At 41.6% G+C, this 12,901-nt stretch overlaps 2 protein-coding genes across 2 annotated transcripts in view; one reads left to right on the forward strand and one right to left on the reverse strand.

Annotated features, from left to right (window-relative positions):
* Positions 1-953, reverse strand: part of LOC107098303 (tip elongation aberrant protein 3-like) — a 9,704-nt gene extending 8,751 nt beyond the window's left edge. Inside the window, exons 1-2 of the mRNA XM_015395902.1 lie at positions 808-953; positions 470-631 (exon numbers count right to left, since the gene is read on the reverse strand). Coding sequence (XP_015251388.1) covers positions 470-631; positions 808-896 — 251 coding nt within the window. The 5' untranslated portion in view covers positions 897-953. The remainder of the gene's footprint in view (positions 1-469; positions 632-807) is intronic.
* Positions 954-1,571: 618 nt separating this feature from the next.
* On the forward strand, positions 1,572-12,368 carry cct7 (chaperonin containing TCP1 subunit 7). Its single transcript, XM_015395920.1, has 12 exons — positions 1,572-1,636; positions 2,244-2,327; positions 4,976-5,045; positions 5,158-5,264; positions 5,353-5,531; positions 5,608-5,779; positions 5,865-6,029; positions 6,123-6,311; positions 6,403-6,500; positions 9,592-9,724; positions 11,528-11,734; positions 11,809-12,368. The coding sequence occupies exons 1-12, from the start codon at positions 1,631-1,633 to the stop codon at positions 12,037-12,039; spliced, it is 1,641 nt and encodes a 546-aa protein (XP_015251406.1). The 5' UTR covers positions 1,572-1,630; the 3' UTR covers positions 12,040-12,368.
* The last annotated feature ends 533 nt before the right edge of the window (positions 12,369-12,901 follow it).

The raw sequence follows: 12,901 nt of genomic DNA on the forward strand, positions 1-12,901 counted from the left end.
AAAAAAAAAAAAAAAAACTAATTTAAAAACAAAAAAAAAGTTAAAAAGCCTAGTTAAAAATTACATTTGGGTTTATAAACTAAAAAATGTAAGTGCCAGTATCAGCATTAATGCCTCTAAGGTTATGTTGTACCAAAAAAATTGTTTTTTTCACTCTCAGAGTGTTTTTCATGAACTTCTTGTAGAAGCACTTTTGTTATTTTTCTTAATATATTCGGGCAAGTTGGCGTTTCTTGTTAGTACATTGACATTCATTTTTTGCCATCAAAATATTCATATTTTTGTTACAAGGTAATAAGGTCTTGTCCTGGTTTCCAACACTAATGGCTTGAAATTGTTATTTTTTAAGTATTTCACTGAATAATGCAAAGTGATATTTGTTTTGTCATTTTTTCCGCTTAGTCAAATCAAAACTAAACAGAAAAACACGTGGTTTATTTATCTGCGAACGCTTAAAAGTTGTGCATACTTGTTATAAGGTGTCAGCTTTCCAATTGTAATGGGAATCTGATCAGCGTCCATGAGCTCCGCGTTGACGCAGAGCCTTTCACCCCACGGTCCACTGCTGAACAGCACCACCTGGTGGACAGATGATGGAACCGCAGCCGACACACTGCGAGTCCCCTTCGCTCTGACGAGGTAAAAAACGAAGGAAATCAACACAAGATCGAGCTTTTACCTAAATAAATAAATCTCAATAGTTACTAACAGGTGTCCGAAGTATTGTCTGATATAGAATGAATTAAGGAGCAATAAAAAGCACAGCATAACAACACACTGTAAAATAAAAACAAACATGTAACCTACGTCAGGAGCCTTTGAGGGGGACCGTTTAACCCAAAAATACCGTAAATTCCAAACTCATCCATCTTGGAATCTTCCTCAACTTTCCGCATGAACTTTACCAAGGTTTAAAACTACTTAAAACGCCGATGTTTTCAGCCTCTCCCGCCACTGCTGCCTGTAGGCCTTCTAAATTCCGCGCTAGTTCTGGTCAAATGGCTAGGTTGCACTCGCTTTTTTGATCAGCGTATCCTTTCAGGAGGCGTGCGCGATGTCGAACCCCAGTGACAGCCTGTGATCCACCCGTGCTGCGCACCCCGACAAATTTATCAAGCTCACCCCAGGCGGTGTTCGGCACCCTCCCTCTGTTATCAGGGGAGACGTTCAAAGACGTTACACAGTACGTTTGTTGCCAACCGCCAATAAATCCAACAAGAAGAGGAAGAAGTCAAACAGCTGTGTTGTTAATGTTGAGAAAATGTTTGAACGTAGTTAAAATGAGATAAAAGAAACACTCATATTTATGTTATGTATAAATTCAAAAGATTCGATCCTAAACGCTTAAAGCTAAAATATATTTCATTAATTTAAAAAAATAAATATTTTATATATACATATAAGTTGTCTTTTTCACACAATTGTGAAAAAGGTATAAAACCAAGAGGTTCTATATGACTTTTCGATTCGTATTATTCGGTCATCTTTTGGACAGTCTAGAATTTAACATAATTTACATCAGCGTTGTAAACTGGAGCGTTGATCTTGAACGCAGCCCTACGCAAACGGAACCTTCGCAAAGCATTGTGGGATTGGATGCCGGCGAAAGCTTCTCGAAAGAACTGCCAAGATGATGGTGAGTGAGTTAGCATCGAAGCCCCAGAAATCAACACATAATCCGTGTCCATCCTTTAGTTTATCGTTTATTTTTCACATGAAAATGTATCCGGTTGTTTGTACCCGACATTCAAATGAGTCAAAACGATGTTATTTTATGGAAATAACTTATAATAAGAAGTAATTATAGCCCAGTGGGTGTTAGCATCCTGCAGTCAATGGGCGTATGTACGGGAGATTTCCGTTAGCTTGTTGCAGATAAGCTATCTCAAAAATAAATAACCGGACTATATTTTTCCGATTTCTATCATGTATTTGCTTTGATATGTTATAACCGGAGTATTTGGCCTACATTTCACTCGTTTAATTAAGATTATCCCCGTAACGGTTGCTTCTTTGTCCAGTTGCCTTGTAATGCTTGTTTAATGCAAGTTTGCTTTAGTGTGATTTTTCCAGGAAATTTGTTTTGTTGTGAAAGTTGCAAGCTGATGTTTACAGAGCTCTAAATACTGTACCAATATGTAAAATCTTTTCATACTGTCATTAAATTATTTTTGCCACCCATGTTTTTCCATATTTGGTGATATATTGCCAGCTGTATTTTTGATTTCCTTTGTTTTTCGCAGCCCACACCGGTTATCCTGCTGAAGGAGGGGACAGACTCATCCCAGGGCATTCCCCAGCTCATTAGCAACATCAATGCCTGCCAGGTCAGGGAATCTGTCTTTTATTTCCTATTGAGGAAATGTAACAAAGTATTTGTTCATCCCATCACAGCTGACCATCACATGTTCACAAAGTTGATATTTGTTTGGTATTATCCAAATACTAATGCTTTAAAATCAAAGTAACATGGTATTTATCTTAAATAAAATACTCTTAAACGATTTTAACATTACAATCTCCTTTAGAAAATTTCCTCCAGAAAATATACTGATACAGCACAAGAAGACAAATAAACGCTGTTTATATTAGACAAGTGAAAATGAATTAAAACGGGAAAAGTAAAATGTAGGCTTAAAATTATCTTACAACCAGGAGGCACGTGCAAATTAATAAAAGGGGACCGTAGAAGTTTGTTTGCCAATAAATTGAGACGAAATAAAGAGCATTAAAATGACAAGAAAGGCTAATTCAGACCAAGTACACACATAAAAAATAAATCAAATGTCCAATACTTATTCTTGAAATAAATGTGAATGTTATTAATGTCCAAAACGAAACAATGTAATAGCAATGAAACTACTCACTCTCTGAGAATACAATCAGTGTTCTCTGTCTACAAACTAGCTACGCCACTTTGTGTTGTGTGTAAGAAACACAAGTGTATCCAAGTTCTTTGGAAGGAGAATGCTTCTTGATCTGTTCACAATAAATCCTGCTTTGGAGACGTTGCTTTTGGATGGCGTGGATGTTGCAGGGATGCAGAGCAGTCGCTTTGCTCCAGGCTCGGGTATCTTGTTTTTGTTTGTTTTTTCCAATGCCCCAATTGTCCACATTCATCTTTGGTTTTGTCCTGAAGATGGTTCTTGATTTCTTCTATTCTTCTCCTACCTGATTCTATACAAAACATTCACATCTCTGCAAAACAGCATTGCAATCTCTTCTGTTTTCTTTTGTTCTTTTGTTTTTTGACACACGCCTCTGCTCAACTCCAGCTTCACCTGTGGCTGCATTGCATGCATTCAGCCACCAGCTTTGAGACCTCCTGATTATGCCTTGTCTTTTTTTTTTTTTTTTTTGGCATCGTCCAGAATAGACAGCAACTTCAAACGGGAGTGCACTACTGCAGGAGTACTGTATTCACTCATCATTCGTGTTTTAAACCTCCACCTGCTGTCAGTTTCTCCAACCAGCCTGTTTTTCATTTTTTTTGGTAATGGGACCGTCATTATGCGCAACAGCCTGGTGATGTTTAACTTTCCCAGCATGGGTACAGTTGCAGACAGGGACGTTTTGTCCTCTTCAGACAGCAGCTCCGTCCAGGTTATCGTAGGTTTTAGAGAGCACAAGACTCTGCTTTCCACTCTCCATCAATGAAATTGGCTGTCACTGCCATATAGGACTCCATCCAAAGAGATCTCCACATTTCTGTTAAATTCGCTGCCTCACTGTGTTGTTTTAACTCTGAAATACGGCTGCAACTAACGTTTGCAAATCGATTAATCTGTAGATAATTACGGCGATTTAAAACCTGCTAAATTTTCCAGATTATTCTTCCTTGTAAAGGAGTCATTTAGGAGCCTTCTTTCAGTTTTCTGATAGGCAGTGTGCAGAAAACCATAGGATACTTTGCAACTCCTACCACCCCAAAAGATCTCTCCGTTTAAACTTGTTGAACTATCTTATTTATTTTTTTTATTCTTGTTAAGATGACAAATTTTTGCCTGTTTGAAAAAATGTCTGGAAAAAGAGTTTTGAAGGGTCGCTGCAATTTTCACAGCAATGCTGAAAGGCGCAAACCCGGATGTCAGTCCCAGCGGGAATTTCATAAAGTCCTATTTAATCCACTTCAGGTTTACATTTGTCATCTGTCATTGATAGGATAGATTTGGGGCTGGCTGTCATAGGAGGGTATAAACTGAAGGTATTAAATTGGTTATATGTATTAAGCACTGATCTTGGGTAGATGTTTGGTTTAAACTTGCTGATCAAGGATTAGTGTTTAAAGGCCACTACAAAAGCAATCAGGAGTTATATATGTAAAAAGAAAAACTTAACTTAAATCCTAATATAACACTAAGGATTATTTATCTAATTGATTAAACTGCCTATTTTCTTTGATTGGTCCATAAATCTGATAGGGTGAAGGTCCTTGAAGATTTTATTTAATTAACATAATTATAGCCTGGTAAAACTAAAACTTTTCCACATAATGAGCATATTAATGGACAAAAAAGATTTTTCATCTTGAATGCAAATTTTTATATTTTTCATTTAATACAATGACTGCATAAATCCTGCTGTAAGTGCATTGCTCTGTCGGATAAAAGCATGTTTTTTTGAGTCTATACTCTAGTTATAGTTAATCGATTAATCTTGTTAGTTGTTTCAGCCCTAAAAATTATTTAATTAAAAAGATTTTAAAAATTCCTCAGACTTAACCAACGTCAGGTGAAAGCCACGACTCCCTGCCACAGAAATGAATCTGTTTCCATAAAATCAGAATTTCTGCAGGTAAATGTGGATATTATCACATAGCGATGGGTTGATTTGGCTCTTAGCAGGTTTAATGAAGTTAAATGATTCTAGAAATGGAAGAATTGCTGCCAGAAAAATCTTCTGGCTTCTTCCAATCATTGTATGAATGTCCTATGTGAAGCTATCCTCATTGTAGCGGTGGTTTGTCCTTCTGCAGGTGATATCTGAGGCTGTCAGGACCACCCTCGGGCCCAGGGGGATGGACAAGCTGATGGTGGACAGCAGAGGTGAGGAAAGCTGAATCAGAAAGAGGAAATTACTTCTTTAGTTCTGGGTCGGGTTTTATTTGGCGGGGATTTTTAGCTTCTTTCTAAACTGAGTTGTGTGCGTTTCTTCCAGGTAAGGCTACTATCTCCAACGACGGCGCCACCATCCTGAAGCTTCTCGACGTGGTTCATCCTGCAGCCAAGACGCTGGTTGAAATTGCCCGCTCCCAGGATGCTGAGGTGAGTAGATGTGGGGAGGGTCATACCAGCAGAGGTCATGTTTTAAATTTGGGTCAATTAAAAACATTTTCTCCCCTCGCTGTCGAAGATTGGTGATGGCACCACATCCGTCACCCTCCTGGCTGCAGAGTTCCTGAAGCAGCTGAAGCCGTATGTGGAGGAGGGTCTCCACCCTCAGACCATCATCAGGGCGTTCCGCACCGCCACCAACCTCGCTGTCAGCAAGATCAAAGAGATCGCCGTCTCTGTGAAGAAAGACGATAAACAGTGAGTCCTTTCCAAATGTCAGATCGCTTCCTCCTGTCTGGCTGTGTTCTAAACATTTTCTTTCAAACCCTCTCAGGGAGCAGAGGCAGCTGCTGGAGAAATGTGCCGCCACAGCCCTGAACTCCAAGCTGATCGCCGGGCAGAAAGGCTTCTTCAGCAAGATGGTGGTGGATGCTGTCATGTCTCTGGACGAGCTTCTGTCTCTGAAGATGATTGGGATCAAGAAGGTGCACGGAGGGGGGCTTGAGGTTGGTGCTTACCGCTCAGATATGGGTCAAATATCAGCGCTATCAGGTGTGAGATTAATGTTCCTGCTTCTAATTCGTCGTACAGGATTCTGAGTTAGTCAGCGGTGTTGCGTTCAAGAAGACTTTCTCCTATGCCGGCTTCGAGATGCAGCCAAAACGCTACGAGAATCCAAAGATCGCCCTGCTCAATGTAGAGCTGGAGCTGAAGGCTGAGAAGGACAACGCTGAAGTCCGCGTGAAATCAGTGGAGGTCAGAATTTGTTGCAGCATGAAATTCCTCAAATTGGTTCTTTATCTTTTTTCTTTTCCCTGGTAAACATGTTTCCACAACCCTTTTCCACAGGACTACCAGGCCATTGTTGACGCAGAGTGGAGCATCCTGTACGACAAGCTGGAGAAGATCTACCAATCAGGAGCCAAGGTGGTTCTGTCAAAGTTACCCATCGGGGACGTGGCCACCCAGTACTTTGCCGACAGAGACCTGTTCTGTGCCGGCAGGGTGCAGGAGGAGGACCTGAAGAGGACCATGATGGTGAGACGGTGCCGGCTTTTTGCAGTGGTGTCAGTGTTGCTATAACGACAGTCAACGACACTGACTGGTTTGTGCTGGATGTGGCTTCCAGGCCTGCGGAGGATCCATCCAGACATCAGTCGGCGCCATGACGGACGACGTCCTGGGCGAGTGTGAGCTGTTTGAGGAGGTACAGGTGGGAGGAGAGAGGTAAGAGAGATGAATGACCAGATCTAAAGAAGAAAATGAAGTCTGTTCCTCTTAAAGGAATAGTACACCCAACACATGATTAGCCTTCATTTTCTACTCACCCCCATGCTGAACAACACTCTGGAGTACTTTTTTGATATCTCAAATGCATCTGGAGATCTGTGAGGCTTCTTGCTGTCTGCTGACATTCAAATAATGGAGGTCTGTGGTGCCCGAGACAGAAAGGTCCATAAAAGTCCACAAAAAACGTGTCAATATTCCTCCATACTGCTTGTCCAATGTATTCCAAGTGTCCTGAGTGGGTAGCATCCAGAATTTACTCGAAATGAAGTCATTTAGAATGTTTTTAGAGCATAAACAGTAGTGTATAGGATTTCCTGAAAGCGCGCACATGCGCGTTCATGACGCTACGGAAGCCGGCAGACCAAACCAGATGAAAGTGCGCATTCAGCGTCTGATCTGCCGATAATGCAAGCGTAGAAGAAGAAATGTGCTGTTTACCTGTGCAAAGAAAGAAACAACGAAAGAAAAATGTCTGAGGACTTCAGTGTTGAGGAAGAGCATGAGTTCTTTGCCGAGCTGAATGCGCTGGTTTGGTCTGCCGGCTTCCGTAGCGTCGTGATCGCGCATGTGCGCGCTTTCAGGAAATCCTATACACTACTGTTTATGCTCTAAAAACATTCTAAATGACTTTGTTTCGAGTAAATTCTGGATGCTACCCACTCAGGACACTTGGAATACATTGGACGAGCAGTATGGAGGAATATTGAAACGTTTTTTGTGGACTTTTATGGACCTTTCTGCCTCGGGCGCTGGGCACCTCCATTATTTGAATGTCAGCAGACAGCAAGAAGCCTCCCAGATCTCCAGATGCATTTGAGATATCAAAAAAGTACTCCAGAGTGTTGTTCAGCATGGGGGTGAGTAGAAAATGAAGGCTAATCATGTTTTGGGTGTACTATTCCTTTAAGGCAGGGCTTATAAATGAAATAATTATTTTTTCCTAGCCTGACGTAGTCCGACTCAATTCTAGTCAGAATATGAGTCTGATACTGCTCCATAGAGCTGTGATTATGGGGTGTGTTTTGAACGAACCAGGAAAAAAAATGCCTCTGCACTCAATTGGATAGACCTACAACCAATAAGAGCAACGGAGTGCGTGACGTATCTTAAGCGAGGCATAGTTGTTGTCCACAAAAATCAAAGCGTGCAGTTTCACGCCTAGAATAAGAAGATGAGACTTGATCGCGTTTCTCTGTACCTCTTTTAAAATTAATTTGCTGTCGATATCTTCTAGAATAGACCTAATAGCAGAATCTACTCACCCAAACTCTCCAGCGGCAGCCATTATTGTTGTCACCCAAGCGCGCTTTGGTCACGTGGTTGATAACGTTACTCTTGATCATCTGTCCATCATCGTATAAAGCCCGCCCTGACAATTTGATTGGATCGCCTGACAGTGGGCTTTAATACTCGCGCTACTATGGAGCAGAGCCAGACCGAACTTCCCCGAACTCAAACCTTGTGGGCGGGACTAAGTTCGGACTGGCACCCAGGCTAATTTTTTCCTACTTAATCTGATAAATCTAATTTATTTTCATAATTTAAAAAAACGACAAATAACAGGACTTTCTTTCAAAAATGATCTTTTATTTTAATCGGTCCTTCTGAGAGGGGAGCCTTAATTTAACAGAAAACCAAATCAATCATGTCTGTAAAACAAGCATGTTTCAAAACAACGAAAACAAAACATCCAGCATTGTTTGTAGCTCGTGGTATCAAACAGGAACCTAGTTTATCAGTTAGGATTTCAGATCCAAGAACAAAGAGATGAACTGATGTTACTTTGAGCTGTGAAACTCCAAGGAGTGGATTGATGGAAAATGAAAATAATACACAGAAAATATAGTTAATTGCCCAGGCTTAGTTCCTATTTTCTATTCTGGGAATGGAGGGAGATGATTATTAATTTCCTAAAAAACAAAAAATTAATTGTGATCCTCAACAAAATACAAGCAAAAGTACAAAAAATTTAGATCTGTTTCTTAAAATTCATACCATGTTTTGGTAAACATTCTCAAATGGATAATTAGACTTTAATGGATTAGGTACAAAATGATCACTTGGTTCTTTATTACATATAGAATAGAGATGAGCTCATTTTTTTGTTTCTTCCTTTAAAGCTCTGCCTTACCAATTCAAACTTGTTCCTATCCCAGTTTCTTGTGATAAACCATACTTTGGTGACTTACTGGATATTTGGTTTCTATTCCATCTGTAAACCCTCAGCAGTGGAGTTGCTGATGTTTGTCCAGATACAACGCGCCTTTTTAGGAATTTATACCCCAGAACAAGTAATTATGGATTTGCTGTTAACAACAGTCCTGATTAAAGTAGGGGGTGAAAAAAAACACCCCAAATTGAAACATGGTGGTTGCAGTGTCATGCTGTGGGAACACTCATCTTAAACATTGACCTTATAGAAGGATGACGGGAGCTGAATTCAGGACCATCCTAGAAGCAAATCTCAGGGGGTCAGGATGCAAAAGACTTGAGGGTGAGGTAGAGGTTCACCTTCCATCAGGAACACACTAAACATCTCCATAGAGTGGTCTAGTCAAAGTCCAGACCCCAGTTTTACTTGAGAACAGTTACACATTAACTTGCTTCCTTGACTAATGGCTGTATGCCACAGAGCAGCAGGTTAGAGTTGCCTTAAAGCGTCCTGTGGTTGACCAGATGTCATTTTTATACAACCTACACGTATAACTGCATAACTGAAGTCCTCTCCACTTATTGATTCCTTATTCCATTGCAGCGTATCTGCTATAAAAAGCTGCGGTGTGCTTTTTGCTAACAGAACTAGACGTTGTGGGAAATTTACAATAACAGACCAATTTATTGGTGTTTTGTGTCTGGTGTTTGAATGAACCATGAAGACGGATTCCAGTTAAGCTGCTAGTTTTCTTAGAAACCATCCGTCTGTTACTGTCTGTATGGATGCTATCTGAAATCAGCATAGCTGTTGTTTTTTATTCTTGACGAAGCAATGAGTTTAGTTTGTGACTTTTTTTTCCTTTTTAACCTGCAGGTACAACATCTTCAAGGGCTGCCCGAAGGCAAAGACATGCACCATCATCCTGAGAGGCGGAGCAGAGCAGTTCACAGAGGAGACTGAGCGATCGCTGCATGACGCCATCATGATCGTCCGCAGAGCCATCAAGGTGTGGATTTTTATGAAGTTTGCTGGTGTTTTAGAACAGCTGTAAAGCTCCTTCCTGGACTGGCTGCAGAAATCAGTTTTGGTTATTTATAGAAGAGAAATAGCTGAACAATTCACATTCACAGTGTCTAGTTTCATTTTTAAGGCAGATTGTTAAACAGCAAGAAGAAACACTCTGCAACCAGAGGAATAAAGCAACACTAGAATCCAAAATGAGAATTTGTAGAGAAATATCCAGCAAGATAAGAGCAACAAAGGCTGTTGTATAGTTTAGCTTGTTGGAATCAGAGGGGAGTTTGTTTTTCTAAACAGCATCTAATATACACTCACTGGCCACTTTAATAGGTACACCTGTCCAACTGCTCGTTAACACTTAATTTCTAAGCAGCCAATCACATGGCCGCAACTCAGTGCATTTAGGCATGTAGACATGGTCAAGACAATCTCCTGCAGTTCAAACCGAGCATCAGTATGGGGAAGAAAGGTGATTTGAGTGACTTTGAACTTGGCATGATTGTTGGTGCCAGAAGGGCTGGTCTGAGTATTTCAGAAACTGCTGATCTACTGGGATTTTCACGCACAACCATCTCTAGGGTTTACAGAGAATGGTCCGAAAAAGAAAAAACATCCAGTGAGCGGCAGTTCTGTGGGCAGGAATGCCTTGTTGATGCCAGAGGTCAGAGGAGAATGGCCAGACTGGTTGGAGCTGATAGAAGGGCAACAGTGACTCAAATAACCACCCGTTACAACCAAGGTGGGCAGAAGAGCATCTCTGAACGCACAGTACGTCGAACTTTGAGGCAGATGGGCTACAGCAGCAGAAGACCACACCGGGTGCCACTCCTTTCAGCTAAGAACAGGAAACTGAGGCTACAATTTGCACAAGCTCATCGAAATTGAACAATAGAAGATTGGAAAAACGTTGCCTGGTCTGATGAGTCTCGATTTCTGCTGCGACATTCGGATGGTAGGGTCAGAATTTGGCGTCTACAACATGAAAGCATGGATCCATCCTGCTTTATATCAACGGTGCAGGCTGGTGGTGGTGGTATCATGGTGTGGGGAATATTTTCTTGGCACTCTTTGGGCCCCTTGGTACCAATTGAGCATCGTTGCAACGCCACAGCCTACCTGAGTATTGTTGCTGACCATGTCCATCCCTTTATGACCACAATGTACCCAACTTCTGATGGCTACTTTCAGCAGGATAATGCACCATGTCATAAAGCTGGAATCATCTCAGACTGGTTTCTTGAACATGACAATGAGTTCACTGTACTCAAATGGCCTCCACAGTCACCAGATCTCCATCCAATAGAGCATCTTTGGGATGTGGTGGAACGGGAGATTCGCATCATGGATGTGCAGCCGACAAATCTGCGGCAACTGTGTGATGCCATCATGTCAATATGGACCAAACTCCCTGAGGAATGCTTCCAGCACCTTGTTGAATCTATGCCACGAAGAATTGAGGCAGTTCTGAAAGCAAAAGGGGGTCCAACCCGTTACTAGCATGGGGTACCTAATAAAGTGGCCGGTGAGTGTATATTTCAACAAGAAATTGTGAAACAAAAAAAGTCAAATGTTTTTCTTCAGGGACATGTTGAACATGACTTGCAGCTTTAATTATCAGAGGGTGCTGAATGCATAGTATGAATAATGCCACATTTTCCATAATCCTGCTTGTAAAAATATAGGATTTGACCAGTTGTTCACTACTTTTTGTTGGTTGCTCAAAATTTGAGTCATACCCTCAAGATCTGTGTCCTGACTATGCTAAATGTGAAGCCTTATCTCTTTCCAGAACGACTCTATTGTCGCAGGTGGAGGGGCCATTGAGATGGAGCTGTCCAAATACCTACGCGATTACTCCAGGACCATCCCTGGAAAGCAGCAGCTGCTGATCGGAGCGTATGCCAAGGCCCTGGAAATCATTCCCAGGCAGCTGTGTGACAACGCCGGCTTTGACGCCACCAACATCCTCAACAAGCTGCGAGCAAAACATGCACAGGTAAATGAAATGCTAAGGCTCCCATTTTGTTCTGTTTTTTTCCTGCAGCGGTATTCATTGTGCTTTTATCCCAGGGTGGCATCTGGTACGGCGTGGATATTAACAGCGAGGATATCACTGATAACTTCGTCGCCTGCGTGTGGGAGCCTTCCATCGTAAAGATCAACGCACTGACAGCGGCGTCTGAGGCCGCCTGTCTCATCCTGTCGGTCGACGAGACGATCAAGAACCCCCGCAGCAGCGTAGATGGACCTCCAGGTGGCGCCGGGAGGGGGAGAGGCCGCGGGCGCCCCCACGCTCACTAATAGAACCCTGATGATGTTTAAATCCAAACACAGATACAGGTGGAGCGTTTCTGGACGCTGTTTTTTGTTGATGTTTGAGAGGAAAAACAGCAGGAGTTAGAGAGGCGATGTTCATGATCTGTTTTACTCCAGATTCTGTGGACTTTCTTCTTGCCTTTTTGTTTCCTCTTGTAGTTTTTGACCAGGCAACTAAAACATTTCAGTCACTTCCTCTGCCTTCCTGTAGCCAGTAATGACAGCCGCTTCACCACAGTTTGGGACCCTTCAGGCCAGTCATACATCTGATCTGACAGAGGCGGCCTGTAACCTTCAACCTGGTTTTGTTTAAAGAAAAAGTAAAACTGTTGTTCAATGTGGGCGGAGTTAAAAAGCACTGAAAGGATGTTAAGCAGTTCTGAAACCATCTATGTGAAGCTATTTATTGGACCATTCTTATCAATAAATTCACAGCTGAAATTAAACCGTCTGTTCTTTGTGTTTATGTACAAAGTTAAAACAATGATGCATTTTGTTAGAAATGAAATTAGTATGGAACTGATAACATCTTAAGTAAACAAGGTGCTGCTCTGGTCTGTTTGGACGAAAGCTGAGCTTAAAAGCTCTGAAATTATTGGTCCATTCATGTTTTGATTCTCACCAATCACCATGAGATATTTATCACAGCGCCAGATAAGTGGCTGAGGCTAGCTTTATCTTTTGGGCGGTTGGACTATGTTTGAGATAAGACGTAGAGACCAATTATCTAGGGGGCAGTTGGAGTTCAACTTCTGCTTAAGCCATCTGTCGAGGTTCCAATAAGGCGTCTCCTTTATGGACCCAAAAACCCTTTAGAACTATAAACAGTTTATATTCACTCTAAATA

The sequence above is a fragment of the Cyprinodon variegatus genome, unplaced genomic scaffold, assembly GCF_000732505.1.
Source record: "Cyprinodon variegatus isolate N-32 unplaced genomic scaffold, C_variegatus-1.0 Scaffold767, whole genome shotgun sequence".
NCBI classification, from domain to species: Eukaryota; Metazoa; Chordata; class Actinopteri; order Cyprinodontiformes; family Cyprinodontidae; genus Cyprinodon; species Cyprinodon variegatus.

Bases quoted from the DNA above. Each gene is read 5' to 3' on its own strand.
- cct7 (XM_015395920.1), top strand. The intron at 5,046-5,157 runs GTGAGGAAAGCT...CGTTTCTTCCAG, and splicing joins GCTGATGGTGGACAGCAGAG to GTAAGGCTACTATCTCCAAC. The intron at 6,312-6,402 runs GTGAGACGGTGC...TGTGGCTTCCAG, and splicing joins ACCTGAAGAGGACCATGATG to GCCTGCGGAGGATCCATCCA.